The following is a 17,367-nucleotide window of genomic DNA, read 5'->3' on the forward strand; positions in this document are numbered from 1 at the left end:
GAATTTGGTACAAATTCTTGTGTTATTTGCAATTAATAATTTAATACATTAAATGGTTTTGTATTTTTAACTTTACAGCCAATCTGGGTAGTAAAAGCAGCCAGTAAAAAAATTTAAACTACCCTGAGTCATGATAAAATAATTTAAAAATATAATCATATACAGATTGTAATATAAGTCATATATATGTATATATAAATAAAATAAATGAATAAAAATGTCTTTATTGGTCGAGCGTTCATCAAAGTACAAACTCTGCTTTTCATGACAACTCCTGTCAAAGTGTACAAAATGCATTATACATAGATGACACAATAATAAAATTACAACTAACATTTATCACTGAAATGTGCTTGTAACACTTTTCTTAAATTTAAAGAGACTGAGGTTTTTTTATTGCAGTGGGCAGAGCATTTTATGTTTTGGGTCCAAAGTGTCTAAATGCCTTTTTCCCTGTCTCTAAACTTGTCTTTGGTAGGTGTAATAGACCATCCTGTTGAGTACAGCGCTGACTCACCTCGTGCGTAACAGCTTTCTCCTAAGATATTCTGGCCTTCCCGTCTGAAGAAACTTATAAATCATCTTAACGGTTTGAAGATGGGAGCAACCCTCCACCGACATCATCCCAGCACTTAATCGGTACTCGCTTACGTGATCAAACTTCCTCAAACCGTAAACAAATCTCAATGCCCTATTCTGTAAGCGGGTGAGAACCATCACGTTTTCCCGTGTTAAACAAAAAGCAAAGGTTGGAAGAGCATATGTTATTAATGGGAAAATTGTTGCTCTTATAATTTGTAATTTAGAAGAGACTGGGAGTATTGTGTTTAGCTTAGATATAAATTTCAACTTGGTTGTAACATTTTTACATATGGATTTCACGTGGTAAGAAAAGTCGAGTTGGCAATCAAGAGTGACGCCAAGGACCTTCAAAGTATTGCATGAAGTGAAAGGCTTACCGTCTACATGGATACAACCTTCAGCCATGCACTTTACCGATTGGCCATTCAAAGATGAACCATTTACTAACAAAACAGAACATTTATGAGAGTTTAGCCGAAGACCATGATCATCTGACCACCTCTTTACTCTCTCCAAGTATTTGTTGACTTTACGTGTAGCTTCAACCGACTCACCGGTTCGATAAGACAACAACAGCTGTGAGTCATCAGCATAAAAACTTAGTGAGCAGCATATCAACTGATCCTTCAGATCTGTGGTATATATGAGGAAAGAATGGGTCCCGGGCAACTGCCTTGAGGAACTCCAACAGATCTAGGAATTGCCGATGATAATTTCCCGTCAACCTTTGTGCTCTGCGTTCACCCAGATAAATAAGATGAGAACCATCTAACCGAAGTTTCATCAAATCGATAGAAAACCAGCTTTGCCAACATCAACTCAAAGTTTACCGAGTCAAAGACCTGTGAGAAGTCCAATGCAGTCATCAAACTCTCCAAACCACCATCCTTAGCTTAAAGCATGTCATCCACCAGATTGAGGAGTGCTGAAAATGTACTAAAACCTCTCCGAAATCCTGACTGAGACTCCGGTAACAGCCCCCTCAAATTCCAAAAAAAAAATATATATATACACACCTTGAACTCGTTAGCTATTTTGCTATGTTACCCATTTAAATTGACGGTATGATTTTTTTATATTGTCAAGCTTTTCAAATAAACATTGTTGTTCAATAACTATTTGACAGATTTTCATTATTTTTTTTCAATAAAATAAAGTATATAACACATATCTTTCTGGTAAAAATAATAATAATAATAATAAAATACAATATATTTATATGTGTTAATACAAAATATAAATATTTATATTATTACACTAATTAATGTAAACTGTACCATGCATAATGATTTTTTTTAAATATAACAACACTATCATCGAACGAAGTAAACAGTGCTATTACCCAAACGCATAATTCACATCTGACGAATTTATTGGCTGACTATAGCAACATCATAGTTAATTATACTTCCAAACACAATAATCTGTCCTTTTTTTGCAATGGAAAAAACAGGCATTAATTGATACACTGAAAAAACCAAATGCAGCTAGAGTCCTTTTAAGTGATTTACAGAATCCAAAACATTGATTCAAGCAATATTTACCTAAATTATAGGCAATACTTTACTGTATACCACATTAAATGTACACAAATATAAACATAAGAACGAACAATAGCATATAGAAGGTAGAAATGTTAAGCGTAATCGTAAACCGCTATTTCTCACCCTGCCATCACTATTTTCTAACTTCTAATTTTTAATGATGATTTACAATATAGTTACACATCCTGTTTATACTTTCACAGTTGTTTTACTTCACATGTTACATTCTTCTCTATATTAATCCTTGCCACACTATATATGAATATATCCCCACGGTAGACTTTTCTTAAAGTACGAGTGCACAAAACAGTACAATGGAGTTGTTTAGTTTTCCACAGGTCACAAAATAGGTAAACTATAGAGGCATGTGTTATCCACCACTGCTAGAATTGTTTTCATCCAACCAACATCCTGATGATGAGTAGGGGAGAGCCCTTTACTCTTGTAACAGACAGCTACATGCGCTTCTGTAGAGACAAAAATTATATACCATTGCTTCTCTGGCTTGTGTACCTGCTTCTGGTACCCAGTGTTTCTATTGCGTTTCTGATTAATAAGCACCTAACAGGGCCTTCTTAATATTGTACATGTCTATGCGTCTTTCTATCTGCTTGCCTCAATATTTGTGCAAAAACTCTTTGATAGAAAGGTCCTAGAGACTTAAGATTTGGTAAATAGCTTCCTCTCGGAGAACTCTTCTTCTTCTTCTAAGGGGCGGTCTACTGCCATGAAATGAAATCTCGAGGCAGTGTACTGTAATGCCTACCTGTTTACAATTTCAGCAGTCCCAAAATTCGTTAAAAACAACCGATTAGGTCCGCAGATGACGGAATGCTTCCTTACTATCAAAGAGCAGTCAAAAGCAGGTATTCAGCAGTATCCTTCTAATAAAGGTTATAGATTGCCCACAAAAAAATTCATGGATGCTAAGGCGAGATAACATTTTTACTTAGTTAAAAATTGAACTATATTAAAATCTACATTACTTAGAGATACCACAATTTATTTTCGTAAATGATCTTGTTCTAAGACAAAATTTAATATCAAAGAACAACATCACTGTTTAAGAAACAAACAAAAATATCAAAAAAGCTAGTCTCTGAATGTTTTATCCAGCATTAAATGATACTTTTGTCACAGTAAAATTCTAATATCCAGACTTTTAAGCAATCACTCTGAGGTATTACCCTACAGCGCAAGAGATGAATACTCTCCAGAAAATAAAATAAAAACAGACCACAGACCTGTGCGAAGACTTTCGAACGGAATAAGTAGGAAAGGAGTTTATACAGTTCAGGGAATAAATACAAACAATAAAATTCGAATAACCCGTTTTTAACCTGAGAGTTGTGATGATTTCAAAATTGAAAACTTATTTTGGCAATCAGCAGATAGGGAAAAATTTGTGAGTTCACATCATGGCTGGGTATAATCTACATTGATGTTTATTTCCAAATATACATTCACATGCATGTCCTTACAATTTGCTTTCTATGCAATACCAGGATACCAATAGTTGTAAAACGGTATTGTTGACTTAAATTTTTGATTGAAGTAAGTTGCTCTTACAACTCTGATATTTTCTTCAAGCTTATGGAGTTCTAATGAGTTGAATAGCATTCATTTTGTGTTAAATGTCAAAACTGGGTTTAAATATAGGCAACATATTTCCAATTCTAATAAATACATGTTTTAAGAGTTATTTTGCAGGTAAAAATACATCAATGGAAACACATCCTTTTAATGATTATTGATTAAGTCTGACTAGGCAAATTCACTTTTTACGAATACTACAGCTCCTATATTTAAATAGTCTCAAGGACACTTATAATTGTTTAAAGTGATACTTTGCGATTAAATACCATAAATTGTTGGCAGTAACTAAACAATACACAGAATTATGAATAATTAACATAAGTATAGCTAAATATAAAAACTTACAGTTTTCAGTCGTTTATTCAGCCAGTAGTCGTACACAGCAATTATCAAGTCATCGTCCTCTTTGAGCAGAACCTTGGCTTCCATCTGCGTGACTACCGAATGGCCACTGTTCTTCTCCAATCGGTCCATCATTTCTTCGAACTACAACAGACACACCGAATTAATCCAGAAATATATGTACTCATATGTATTAAAAATATAAAATCTACTTAAAGCATAGGAGAACATTCATACCTGCTGTTCACATTGAGCTCACTACGTGTTGCCTTCTTTCAAGAGTGAATTACATTCAGATAGCTTTGTTATTTTTTTTTGTAAGGTATTAAACAAAGAATGGCAGGATTGGAAATATCAACCTAAAAAATTTGCTTTCCAATGGCAAGATCAGATGAAGTCCTAACATCACTGTATTTGCATATTATACAATTTAACCCTTTCCCATCCTTTCTTGGAAGACGTTCAACATCGCAATATTTCCACTACCATCTTGTCTGAACTGTTTCACTGTGAACATTTTACTGGCTATACCGTTATTAGAGAGTATCTGCATAATTGGTGACTTTCCGGACAGAGCGTGAGGGCATTCACTTTGCTAGGATTTCTAGAATTACATTACATCAGCTGTTTGTATTTCAGTCGTAATTTATTTAAACAGTGTCTGGTTGCGATGTTTATTTACATTTGAGAACATGCCATCAAAGCCACGTGTGAGTGATGACGGCATTTAAAATCTGTAATTTGACAGTTTTGTTGTTGACAGCTGTTGTGATGAAAAGACATATGATCCTCCAGTTAAAGAATAGTCGAACCTTGTTAGTACGAACCTCGATAAAACAAATTCCTCGTTAAGACAAATTTGTTCAAATCCACTTGAAACTTTTGTAACACTTAATGCAAAAACACCTCTATACAACGTAGTAATTAGATAAAAAAACATCCATAAGACGGATTTTTTGTGATTTGGGCTAAGACTGATTAACCTCTAAACAACGAATAATCTTAGCATAGAACCTCTACAAGACGAACGCGACCTATATAGGACAAATATTTTACGCTCACAACCTCTATAGTACGTAGTTTTCAAAATAAAAAGTGACTCAAATTTTTACACAATTAATACATGAAAATAATTTCAATCGGACAACTAATATATAAATTACTATACATGTTTAGAGTTAACAAAATTAATTAAAATTCATGTTCAAAATGGTCCGATAATAAGATTTTTCCGTACTTATTTTTATCAACGTATATTGAATCTTCTTCTATGGGGCGGCCTATTGCCATGCACTTAAGCCTCAAGGGCCTTTTGTGCACCCCGGAAGTACACCATGAGGCCTACCAGTCTATGATATCAGCAGTTCCACAAACCGTAGAAAACAACATATCAGGTCCTCCTGGGGAAATTCACCACCCTTGTCCAAACTACCAAAGATGGCATACCGCTCCCTTGCTATTGAAAGACAATCAAAGAGCAAGTGTTCGGCAGTTTCATCCTGTTCATCACACATTCTACAGAGCGGATTCTCCTGAAGGATGCAGGGACATGGTCACCTGAGGAAGCCTACCGTGATCAGACCTAAAACCCGAGAAGACATCAATCTATTTAGTGAGAGAAGGTCAAGCCATTCTGGAGGAAGGCAACTGTAGTACCATTTTTACTATTATTAACAAAATAATACAATGTTGTCGTTGGGATAACGGTGGGGAGGGAGTGAAGCAGTGTGCAGGCGGTGCGGTGGCGGAGCCCGGCCAAATATCTTTTACAGGGCCCGCCAAAGCTTGAGTATGGCCCTATTTATGACTACAAATAAAGTCATAAGAATGTTTGAAATTTAACATTGTTTTAATGGACTAAAATCAAGTTGGTCACCAGCATAGCTGGCTTTTAACAACGGACTAATCAAAATGTATAAGAGTAAAGACAACATTTGTGAGGAATTTGTCGTTTTTCAATTATACTCTGAAGAACACAACAAAAAAGCAGTTACACCAAGAATTGATCCATAAAGTATGACGTGGACAGGTTCTTGTTGTAAACCATTGACAATCATAATTGTATGACTGGAAAATCTATCATGTATAAAAAATGATTCAGTTACCTTTAGAGCATTTATGTCCATAGTCTTAGAATGGACATCAAGCCACCGTTCGTCCTCAGAGTCCATGTCATAGTCTGGGATATCCTGCTCCATCGTGAAAGCTGAGAAATTTCAAATGTCAATTTATTAATTACTCATAATTAAAATTCTTGAAGTAAATAGAACAGTCACACTTCTAGTATTTAAGAAATTATATTTATTAAATAATCAAGTAAGTTTAATTTCAGTAACTTGAAAATGATGTTTTATAAGTTTGTCAATATTTCTAATCTCCTTCAACTCTATGTGTCATATTTACTATGCAAACGTGCATACTGGATCAACGACAAGGACTTTCCCTTGTAACATAACCTTGTTAATAAAATCAAACATAATCCAGATTGGGGAAGAATAAATACATGCTATTGCATATATGACAAATTTCGACTTTCTCCATGTTCAAAACCATCTATGAAGTGTTCTGACATTCTATATCAGACATCACAGTTGCTATGCAAAAGAGGATTTATGTTAAATAAACATTTTCAAAAAGTCTTAAAACACTAAGTTAAAGTGTTGTTGAAACCCAATTCTTTTTTGGGTGCTAAAATTACGAAACACTACTAATTTTATAAGTTTTAACTTACAAAATAAAACTAAGCACATCAATTTATGGTCTGAAAACAAACTTTATAGTCTACTTGTGATGTCATATCTTCAGAGGATGTCCTCTAGGAGTCACTGTAAAACCTTAAATGCAAGCTTATGTTGGGGAAATCTCTTTAAAAAGCTATTTATGATCCATTTATTATTCGATATTCTAGAACTTAACGTATGGAACAAAGAATAGCTTCAGGAATTCACTTTTTAGTTCCATGTGAAGGAGTAGGCACTGTAGGCTACTACAGAGAGCTTGTTCTCGATATTTTGTGACATCTAGTGGAGTATTTTTGAAGTTGTTCAGTTACTCGTGGAGCGTTTCTGTTATTAATTAGTCTACTGCGGACGAGAAATGTTCGAGTAGGTAAGCTCCATTAATGTTAAAAAGGCTGTTGCTGGCACCAACATGAGGTTGTGCTGTCCCCAGCCTGCTCTGACTGGACAGACTGAAACAGAGGTGCCCCTCCTCTAGTCCCTCCTCATGGGATCTCGGCAGGAGGGGGCTCCTACCCCCATCCTTACCCATCCTGATTATCCTGTTACTCAGGAAGCAAGTGCAAAGGTCCTTTCAGGAGTAAATGCAATGAAATGTTTCTCAACTTCTTGTCTTAGGAAAAACAATTATATAGTACAGCTAGTCTACAAAATTCAATAGTAAGAAATTGTCATTGATCATTTAAATATCATTTAGCTAATTAAATTAAGATGCCCGGTCGATGAGCTCGGTAGTATTTTATAGAAGTTAAAACTTTTATGGCAAAATTTACATAGTTTTATTATAAGAACCATAAAGAATAAATTGTTTCCAAACTTTTCAGCACTTCCGTAATTTTATAGTCCAAAACATATGTACATTATCACTGTTATATTATGGACCTAATTCATTGTATGGCCTAAGAATAGTGCCAATGTTTATTGCACTCTTTGTTGGTTGTATACCCACTTTGAGTTCGTCATATTCAACATTTAAACAATTTGGCACTAAATATAAGTGAATGACGAAGGAAAATTTTTTTAAAGTTTGCTTTACCGATCTTCATCTTAATTTCTGTGTATCAAATAAAGGTCTTAGGATTTATATTAAAATACGATCCATCCCAACTAATTTGTAATTGATGATAAACTTTTGAATAATCCTACATGTACTGTACACATGTATACCCATATTCCATATATTATGCATCTGCGCCCTTGACCCTGGCTGTAGGCATGGTATGAATCGAATTATTGAGTTCCACTCTAAAACCTGATCACATTGTCAAAATGATGTAGTATATCTGAATTTGATCACATGGTCAACAAAGTTTTTTTTGCTAGATGAAGAAGAGTACATCTACTTACGTTGCATGTGAATAAGTTGTTTCGGCACTTTGAAATTGGGTGCATAGAGGCGGTTGTACGCAGCCATGTCCCCAACCTGGATCACCTCCGGAGTTGGAATGATGAGCCCGGTCACAATTGCACGTTGCAGATGATGTTCCTGTAAAACATCTCAATTTTATAATCATGCAAAAATTAACACAGGTTTATTTTAAAATGTATGCTTCATATGACGAATAAGGAGAGCTAACTTCAAAATGTTCACTATTATACCTTTTTTACTTTTAACCTCATAGAGGGTGCTAATAGGTTTTTAGCTATATTATTCATAGCACTACATATGTCTTGATACATATTACAGCATAAAATTTAGTTGTATCTTTTAGGTTTTTAAATGGCTAAACTTACGTCATAAACATAAAAAGTTACCAGCTGCTCTTTGCTGCTACAAACCAAATTTAAGACGACCTATCAATTTGACATTTGTAATTTGACACTTGCAACTAAGTTAGTAATTGGTGTATTTTTGACACAGGAGACTTCAAACAATTACTTTTACTCATTTTCATATAAAATAAGGAACAATCTAATATTTAACTGCCGTGTGACATTAAATAAAGTGGAATATTCACAACGTAGTGAAATATAGCTGAATGCAAAAATCATTGAGCAGTCAGCTGAGATAAATTACAATGTCTCAATCAACAGACTGACAAAATACGAAGTCAAAGCTTTACGAACAATTATATTTTGATGCAAGACATCGTTTTGCACAAATTTGTGGAATTTCAAAGCATTTGGTAAAATAGGTGGCCAGTAAAACAATACAAAGTGCATGTCCGCACTATACTGACGTCGAGAGTTGACGCCATATTTACAACGTTCATATAACAGGGACATCAGGTTTATAGTTTAAGAGTTTTCGCATGTTGTCTGATGTTATCAAAGAAAATTTACCTCTATACATGTCATCGAAAAGAAACAACAATTAAAAGTTGTGGTAACCCCAAATTATTTATTTAATCAACTCAATTCATTGTCAGGTATACATATTCTATGCGCCGGTATTGTTTTCTTATCAAAGAGAACCTAAATAATTAGCACCTAAACACAACAGTTAATCATTAATCATCATAAAGTGGTAAAGTGACATTTCCACAACAGAAAATGATGTAGACCTACATAAGTGAATATTTCATTTATACTTTGTTCCTTGAAGTTTATTGAATAAAACAGGAAGTATTACTTTAATTAATAATCACAAACGGGATTGACAAGGCAGGCCTTCATACAATTATTTCCTTGGTTATTGTTTTTTTTTTTCATTTTGCATTTTTCCAAATATTATTTTTAATATAAAGCCAAGTCATAACCCTCTAATTTATCTAGTCATTATATGTACTGTTGTTCTAAATTTCTGCTGGGTATTAAGTTACTCATTTGGTAATGTTAATTTGGTCACTATTATCCTTCACTTAGTTATTTTATGATTGTTATGTATGTCATCGTGACATCACTATCTGATTCTCAACCTATTTTGCCATTCCTTCTTTTGTGTTTGTAATGCAAATATTGTAGATCGTTAGAAATAAATAGATATTAAATATGCAATTACAAAAAAAATTCATTTTTTAATATTTATGACAGTCTATTATATATATATATATCTTGACCAAAAGTTTCATTTCTTAATTGCACTATTTCTTCACTCACTTAACATTTTTTATCCATAGAAAACCATGTTTTGTTTCATTAGTTACTTGTGATAAATACTGTGAACAAGCTAATTTATCTAAGTTAAAACTAAATGTTTACTTATGTTATAATAAATATTCCCTACTTAGTCACAGTTTGATAAGTTTATCACGTAACAGTTACCTCTCCAGTTGCTGCCATTTGTCGTTTTTAACATGTTTCTTTTAAAGATAAAATACCAACTACCTGACTATAAAAATATTATGTAAATGAATCCTTAACTGTTGGACATTAAACAAAACAATAACAAACTTTCCACAGCTAGACCTAGGCCTTCAACAAACATCCAAATAAGACACTTGTTTCACACTATGTTGTACTGTATTTACATTATAAAACATATTTAGACTAGCACTTACAAACTGCTCTCTCAAAACTGACAATCCGTGATATTTGCCAAACACATTCTCAATGGAAACCAGTTGATAATAAAATAATGCAGATCCTTCAATCATTGCCAAAATAGAATATAGATAATCCGTTCAGTTCTGAGCTCGTAGACTCCCAAATAACAGTTATGAATTATTTGTTGGTTATTGTAATGTCTTGTACACTTGGCCATTGTTACGGTTTTGAATTTGAGGAAAGGTAAAATTATTTGTATTATTATTGTTGTGGAATGATGAAGTTATAGCGTGAAGGAGTTCTGTCACGTTAGGACATACTTTACTTCTATGTTAAATTAAATTAGTAAGTTTGTTTGCACAATTCATACCGACAGTATTACACAGATTATCACTTCAATTCAGTTGGAAATTTAAACAGAATATTTGTTTGGCAGAATAAAGCCATTATAACCCTGCTAGGTCATCCACTGGCAACCAGTTGAACATTTGTTAACAAACAACTGATATCTCTCAACTATGACATGTTTGGCGCTCCCGGATTGTGCAAGGTTATCTTTTCTGTGTTTGCTTATGCATTGACAGATTTTGTTGAAAAAGTACCTTTAGAATTGGTATGAAAATTGGAAAATAGTTGCTATCTTGTAAAATTTGTATAACGTTTGTAAAACAGCTGATTGATGCCTATCAAAAGACAAAATGTTTGCTGCTCCCAGCTTGTCCAAGCGTACCTTTAACAGGGTTGCTACAGGAGTCCAATAATGAAATTCCCTGACTTTTCCCTGATTTCCAGACCAAATTTTTCATTTTTCCCTGACTTTTTTCGACGCAATCCCCAGGGTTTTTGCTTCATGCACCGCGTCGTCTGCAGGCTTGGACTTGGCGCGGCGGCAGTAAGTTTATTTGTGTAAAGGGATTTTATATTTTTCCCTGACCAACGTCGAAATTCCCTGACTTTTCCCTGACTTGAGACCGGATACCCTGACTTTTCCCTGATTTCCAGTCCTGTTTTTTTTCCCTGACTTCCCTGACCTGTAGCATCCCTGTTTAAAGTGGTTGTTCTCGCCTATGCATTGACGGTTTTCGTTGAAACAAGTACCAATGAAATTGTAACGAAATTGCTCAAATAGCTAGTGTTTCAAAATGTTTTTATAACTATACTGGTTGTTTTATTATTTAACTTAATATATATATATATATACCATTTTTTTAAGAATCTGTAGATTATGGTGTATTATAACTCACTACAAAAATATCTTTAAACCCCCCAACTACAAACTTTGTGTTCAGTCTTTCAAAAAGGAGTATGTCCATTTAAATCGACTAATAACATATTAATAATTATAACTTGACACAGCTATAATATTCTAAATATTCTCTGGTTTACGAAAACATATATTGTATTTGTTTTACCAAAGAAAAGTTTTATATTAATTTACTACTGAAAATAGTAAGTCTACAAAATGGCCAAAATATTATTACCTTAAATGTAATTGTTCCCCAAAATGTATAATATTAACTTTTACACTACATGTTATTTTAAGCTATAAGCTACCAAGATAAGTCACAAGATCCATTATGAGGATAATGTTTACCTTGGCCATGTAAATAAAAAATGATCTAGAACTACTTTTAACAATGTCTTAAAATAGTATAGCCTACTTTCATTATCAGAAAGGATTTTTAGACTAACCGAAACCATACATTGCACAAAATTTATTAATTATTTAAATTTTAGGTTATATTTCAATTAGTCCAACAATCTGAGAGACCGGGAGGAGGTTTCCGGGTGAGGGAGGGTAACAAATTGAGGAGGGGTAGGTCTAAGAGAAGGGGATAACATGGTAGTCAACATTCATATAAGAATTTGAGCGGGAAGAATTTGTCTATCCCCTGCATTTGAAGGAAATTTATGAGTTTTTCTGTACTTTTATCAGGTTATTTTTTTGCCACATAAAACACTAGCCTATCTCTATTTAAAGCAATATAAACTTAAAAAGTAGCTATCAGTATTGATAATTAAAAATCATTATTTTAGCACATTACCTTAGCGGTTGAAACAAAACAATACCAGATCAAGATCTAAACTAACAAGATTGCCAAGCAATTATTTCATTTTGATTAATATGTAAAATTAGATAGTGTAATGTTATCGTTATTGTGTTGATTTTGTGAATACAGGAAAACAAAATATATTACTGAAATCAACACATCTTTATTACAGCAATGATATATCCATTTGGGATGATAATGTGGTGTATGTGTTGTGCACACTACAATGAATGTCAAAATGAGCGCACATTAGATTGACATTACCTGGGCAATAGCCAGTTGGAGGGTTAGTAGTGTCTCTATTGAGATATTCCAAATTAAAACTACCAAATTCTACAATGGATCAAGATCCATTTAAAATATGTTCATCCTAAACCTGAATCGTTTTGAAAATAAGTATGTTAGATGAGACTTTGTTTGACTTGATTTCCTCTAGGCCCATAAAATATTGAACATCAAAAAATATTTTTATTTTCAAAACCTTGACATATACTAATTTTTGCCAAATTCACACCTAAGAAAAAATTCTTTATTTAAACAACCACAAAAGCCACATAATAGCGTAATATATGTTTCAATTAAACATAGGCTATACAAAATGTTGACACAGAAAATGTGTAACCCTTCTACATGCAGACTTACTTAAATGTATATTTAGTGATAAAAAATTATTAAAACTGTTTACAGATAAAGCTAACTTTATTAGGATAACAAAAATGACAACACTGTAGTGGCAACTCTGCAACAACTCTTTTAACTGCCTCTGAATACAGAATCTAGCTTCATAGTTGAAGAGGCTAAAACGATTACAATAACTGTGTCTCATAGACAGAGGTTTGATTTCTTGGAATTGTGACATTGTTATTTGTACAGACATTCAACATATGATCAATCTGGATTTAGTTTATCTTAAAATGTACTGTAGCATTTTTATATTCTTTTAATTGATTTTGTCTGAACACAAATCTTTGAAATCAGAATTACAGTTTAATGTAAATCCATGATAAATACAAAATTTGCTTACACTGTATTAAATCACCCACTCTAAATGAACGTTGAACATGTAAAATACCAATGAATACCAGTCTTGAACTCAATAAACATGGTACAAACATAGGAAGCAAAATGATTGGAGGTTAGATTGACCCTAGAGAAAATATAACATCATAAAATTATTACCTCTTTAAACCCCGTTTATAAAAATGTAAGAACCTTAATATACCAAAAAATATTCAATATTAAATAGGCCAAACACATATCATTGGAAAACCCATAAAAATAAACTAAGCTTTTAAAAGAACACACAAAACTAAAAAGGACAACTTTTCAACAAATTATTTGTGCTCACAATGAAAAACATCCATAATAGAAATAAAACTACCAGAATATATTTTCCTTCCTTATTTTTTAACTGTGTACGGTAGATAATCTAATAAGAGCTCTTATTTAGTAACCAGGAAGAAGTCACAAAAACCAAACATCACAAGAAAACTGCCCACTTTACTTTCTGTGAACTCATACTTTGATAATATTACACTGTATATCTATAGAAAAATATCAAACACAAACAACTAGACATGCATAAACTCGGCGAGAAATGATTCCACATTGACCATTTCATAATAAAACTTGACTAAGGAAACCACAAAATCATCTAATAGGGGAGACAATACAGCATCTATCTGCTACAAAAAATTAAACCGATAAACAACATGACAACTTATAACATTAGGCTACAGAGCCTATTTAATGGAAATTACATCAGCCCCTTATTAAATATATATGTATATATAAATTTCTACCAAGGAACTTAAAACATAACATTAAAAGAAACTTGCTTTAAGCCACATGACTTGAACTGAACTTAATCAATCTCAGGATAAACCAACTCTTGATTGCCTTTTTTTCATCTAACCAAAAAACAATAGTATCACTTTTGAGAACTCCAGACAAGTATGAAGAAACAAAATAAGGGAAGAAAATTATCACTTACTCCCCAAATTGATTTTAACCTATATTTTATTTGGATAAATGTTTACTTTAGCTGCTTCACAATAGGACATTTATTGTTTTTTGTTTTCTTTTTTCAAGAAAAATGTTTCAAAACTAAATTACTATAATTAATTAAACAACACAGAAACCAATTAAATTTCTGAAAGGCCAAAGCGCACTGACCACAGACACAAACCTTTATATTGAATGTGCAGAGAAACAACACTCACTAACACCACAAAGGAGTAAGAACAATGACTATTCCTTTAAATGAAATGCAACCAATAAAAAACTGCAATATCGAGATATCAAAAGAAGTAGCACATAGCAGACAGAACCAAAATTACAAAGGTAAATGATGAATTTGAACCATAGAGGTGGAAACTGTGGTCAAACTAATGGAAAATATAAAAATGCAGCCTACTGAAAAACTCTTATTATCCTTCAAATGCAGTTGGCAGATGGCTTAAATTCTTGCATGTTGACAAAAATTTTCTTCCCTCCCGTATACTTATCTCCCCCACCCAAAAACCTTGACTCCTACTGGTCTCCTAGATTAATATTAATTTAGATATAATCTAAAAATTAAAACACTTTTGATCATTTAGGTGCAATATATGGTTAGTAATTGCCTAAAAATTCTTTCTGGAAATGAAAGTATACTATGTTACTATCTATGTTAAGAAATTGTCAAAAATAGTTTTAGATCATTTAGGTAACATGGCTAAGTAAACATTATCCTTTATTTATCTCTTTTAGACCTATTCCACTTGTAACAAAATGTCTGATTTCAAAAGAGGTAAATATTTATTTTAGCCACTTTACACTACTCGGCTTTCTTTCAAAGGAAAGTCATCTAATAGGGGAGACAATACAGCATCTGTCTGCTAGAGAAAATTAAACCAATAAACAACATGACAACTCGTAACATTAGGCTACAGAGCCTATTCACTAGAAATTATATAAGCCCCTTATTCAATATATCTATAAATAAATAAATGTAGGCCTATATATAGGCTATATATATATATATATATACACACACACACACACACACGCGCGCGCACGCACACACACACACACATTTCTACACAAAGGTAATCACCAAATTAAATGAAACTTGCTTTAAGCCACACGATTTGATCTGAGCTTGATCAATCTAAGGAAAACGTAACTCTTGATTGCCTTTCTAAAAATAAAAAGAAATAAAAACAGAAATCAATTAATATGTGGACTGCCACAGACTGATGGTGACAAATGAAAAACATTCCTTGAGAACCTATTGGTAAAATATAAAAATTCTGATTAGGTCTGTTCAAAATGCTTGAGAGTCCTCTACTATATTAATGGATTACTAGGAATAGAATAAACTACCTATTACCTAAATTTCGCAAACATAGGCCTATATTTTTGTGAAATATGTGGTTAGTGAGGGCCTAACCATATATTTGGTTGAGGATTGCCCAGTTTTTTTTTATCTACAAAATTAAATTGGCTAGTAGGCCTGGCTGAACAGGGCTGACAATAATACGTCCAACTACTAGAACAGGTAACAATGTTGCCCTGCATTGATAGCAGCGAACAAACAACAACCATGGAGTACCTGTCTATAAAATACCAAATTTCTAAAAGGTCTGATCACGAATACTTGAAAATACCCTAGACCGATAAGATTATTTGAGATATTTACAGTCTAAATTTCATACAACCAAACTGTTATTAATATTTGTGCCATGTATGGTTTATGAGGACCTTAACCCTTCAAACACCACTAATAAATCCATTAACTTTCCTATAACACCAAGACAAGTAAAAAGATTTTCTTCTTTCAGTTTAAAGCAAATTTTTACTACAACTATATTATCAAAGATAAAAGCAAAAATGTATAAAACAGGGCATTTTACTTAAAATTAGTGTATTTATTGATAAAAAAGAACTATTTAAAAAACTGTTTATTTCAAATATATTTAAATTAACCGCGATAAGTACGGAGTATGCGCACCGGTCATTTCAAAGGCCTTTTATAAACTAAAAAACTTCCCAAGAAACATAATATAGGATATAACTGTAATTGGTGTTTTGGTCAAGGTATACCATTCTAATTATATCTGTCTACAGCATGGGAAGGGTTAAAATTCATTGAGGAAATAAAGTATACTAGGCCTAGGCTACAGAAAATAATTAAAAGCATTTTTATAGTTTATAATAACACGGGTAAAGTGTTTATCATCCCATAAAAGGTCGAAGCTAACCAAATTAACCTAGTATTATCCTACAAGTTTAATTTTAGCTTGACATAACCTTAAAAGTTCACTACATGGTACCAAATTAAGTTAACTGCATAGGAATCATAAATTATGTTAGGAAATTAAAAGGGGTTAAATATACTGTATTTATGACTTTCTAATATATATGCAACTTAAAAACAAAATGTTTTAAAATTGATAAGAATAAATGTAAACACTCTAGTGGAAGAACTATGAACTACATGGGTTGACTTAAATTAATCTACCCAACAATAGCTCGACTTACGCATTCTTCCTCCTTTTTCATTCCACTTGGCATTTGGGGTACTGCCCGATTAATTGCTGAATATTCTGGTAGGTCTGGAAGTTCTTCCGACATAAAAATGGGCATGGGCTTGGAGGCCTCAAGGGGCCTAGCCCTGAACGAGGGCTTGCTCATTTTGTTGACATATACGTTTCACATTTAACACTATAAAATTAGGCCCATTGAAGGGCGACAAGTGTTATCAATCATGTCAGAACCCGCACAAATATAATTTATTCGTTTTCCATGATAACTTTTTCACAACACTGTCACGATAAAAAAACATTTACAAGCAATCTAGCTGTAGAACGTTTTCCGTTCACAGCAGCCATTATGGCGAACCTATTCTGACTCAACTGCAACGCGCGGGAATTATGCCTTGAGCTAACGTTGAAACTGTAGCCACAAGTCATTTATATATATAATCATACTACCTTTAAAAACTAAATTTAATAATTAAATAACTTTTAATTCAAACAAAAAAACCATATCACATGAATTGTATGCTACTTAAAGTACACATGTGCTTCCTTGTTATTTCTTTCT

At 32.9% G+C, this 17,367-nt stretch overlaps 1 protein-coding gene across 1 annotated transcript in view; it reads right to left on the reverse strand.

Annotated features, from left to right (window-relative positions):
- LOC124369916 (enhancer of polycomb homolog 1) overlaps nucleotides 1–17,367 on the reverse strand; it is a 79,893-nt gene extending 62,526 nt beyond the window's left edge. The window contains exons 1-4 of the mRNA XM_046828096.1: nucleotides 16,804–17,367; nucleotides 8,150–8,288; nucleotides 6,170–6,270; nucleotides 4,068–4,208 (exon numbers count right to left, since the gene is read on the reverse strand). Coding sequence (XP_046684052.1) covers nucleotides 4,068–4,208; nucleotides 6,170–6,270; nucleotides 8,150–8,288; nucleotides 16,804–16,956 — 534 coding nt within the window. The 5' untranslated portion in view covers nucleotides 16,957–17,367. The remainder of the gene's footprint in view (nucleotides 1–4,067; nucleotides 4,209–6,169; nucleotides 6,271–8,149; nucleotides 8,289–16,803) is intronic.

This window comes from Homalodisca vitripennis, chromosome X (assembly GCF_021130785.1).
Source record: "Homalodisca vitripennis isolate AUS2020 chromosome X, UT_GWSS_2.1, whole genome shotgun sequence".
NCBI lineage: Eukaryota > Metazoa > Arthropoda > Insecta > Hemiptera > Cicadellidae > Homalodisca > Homalodisca vitripennis.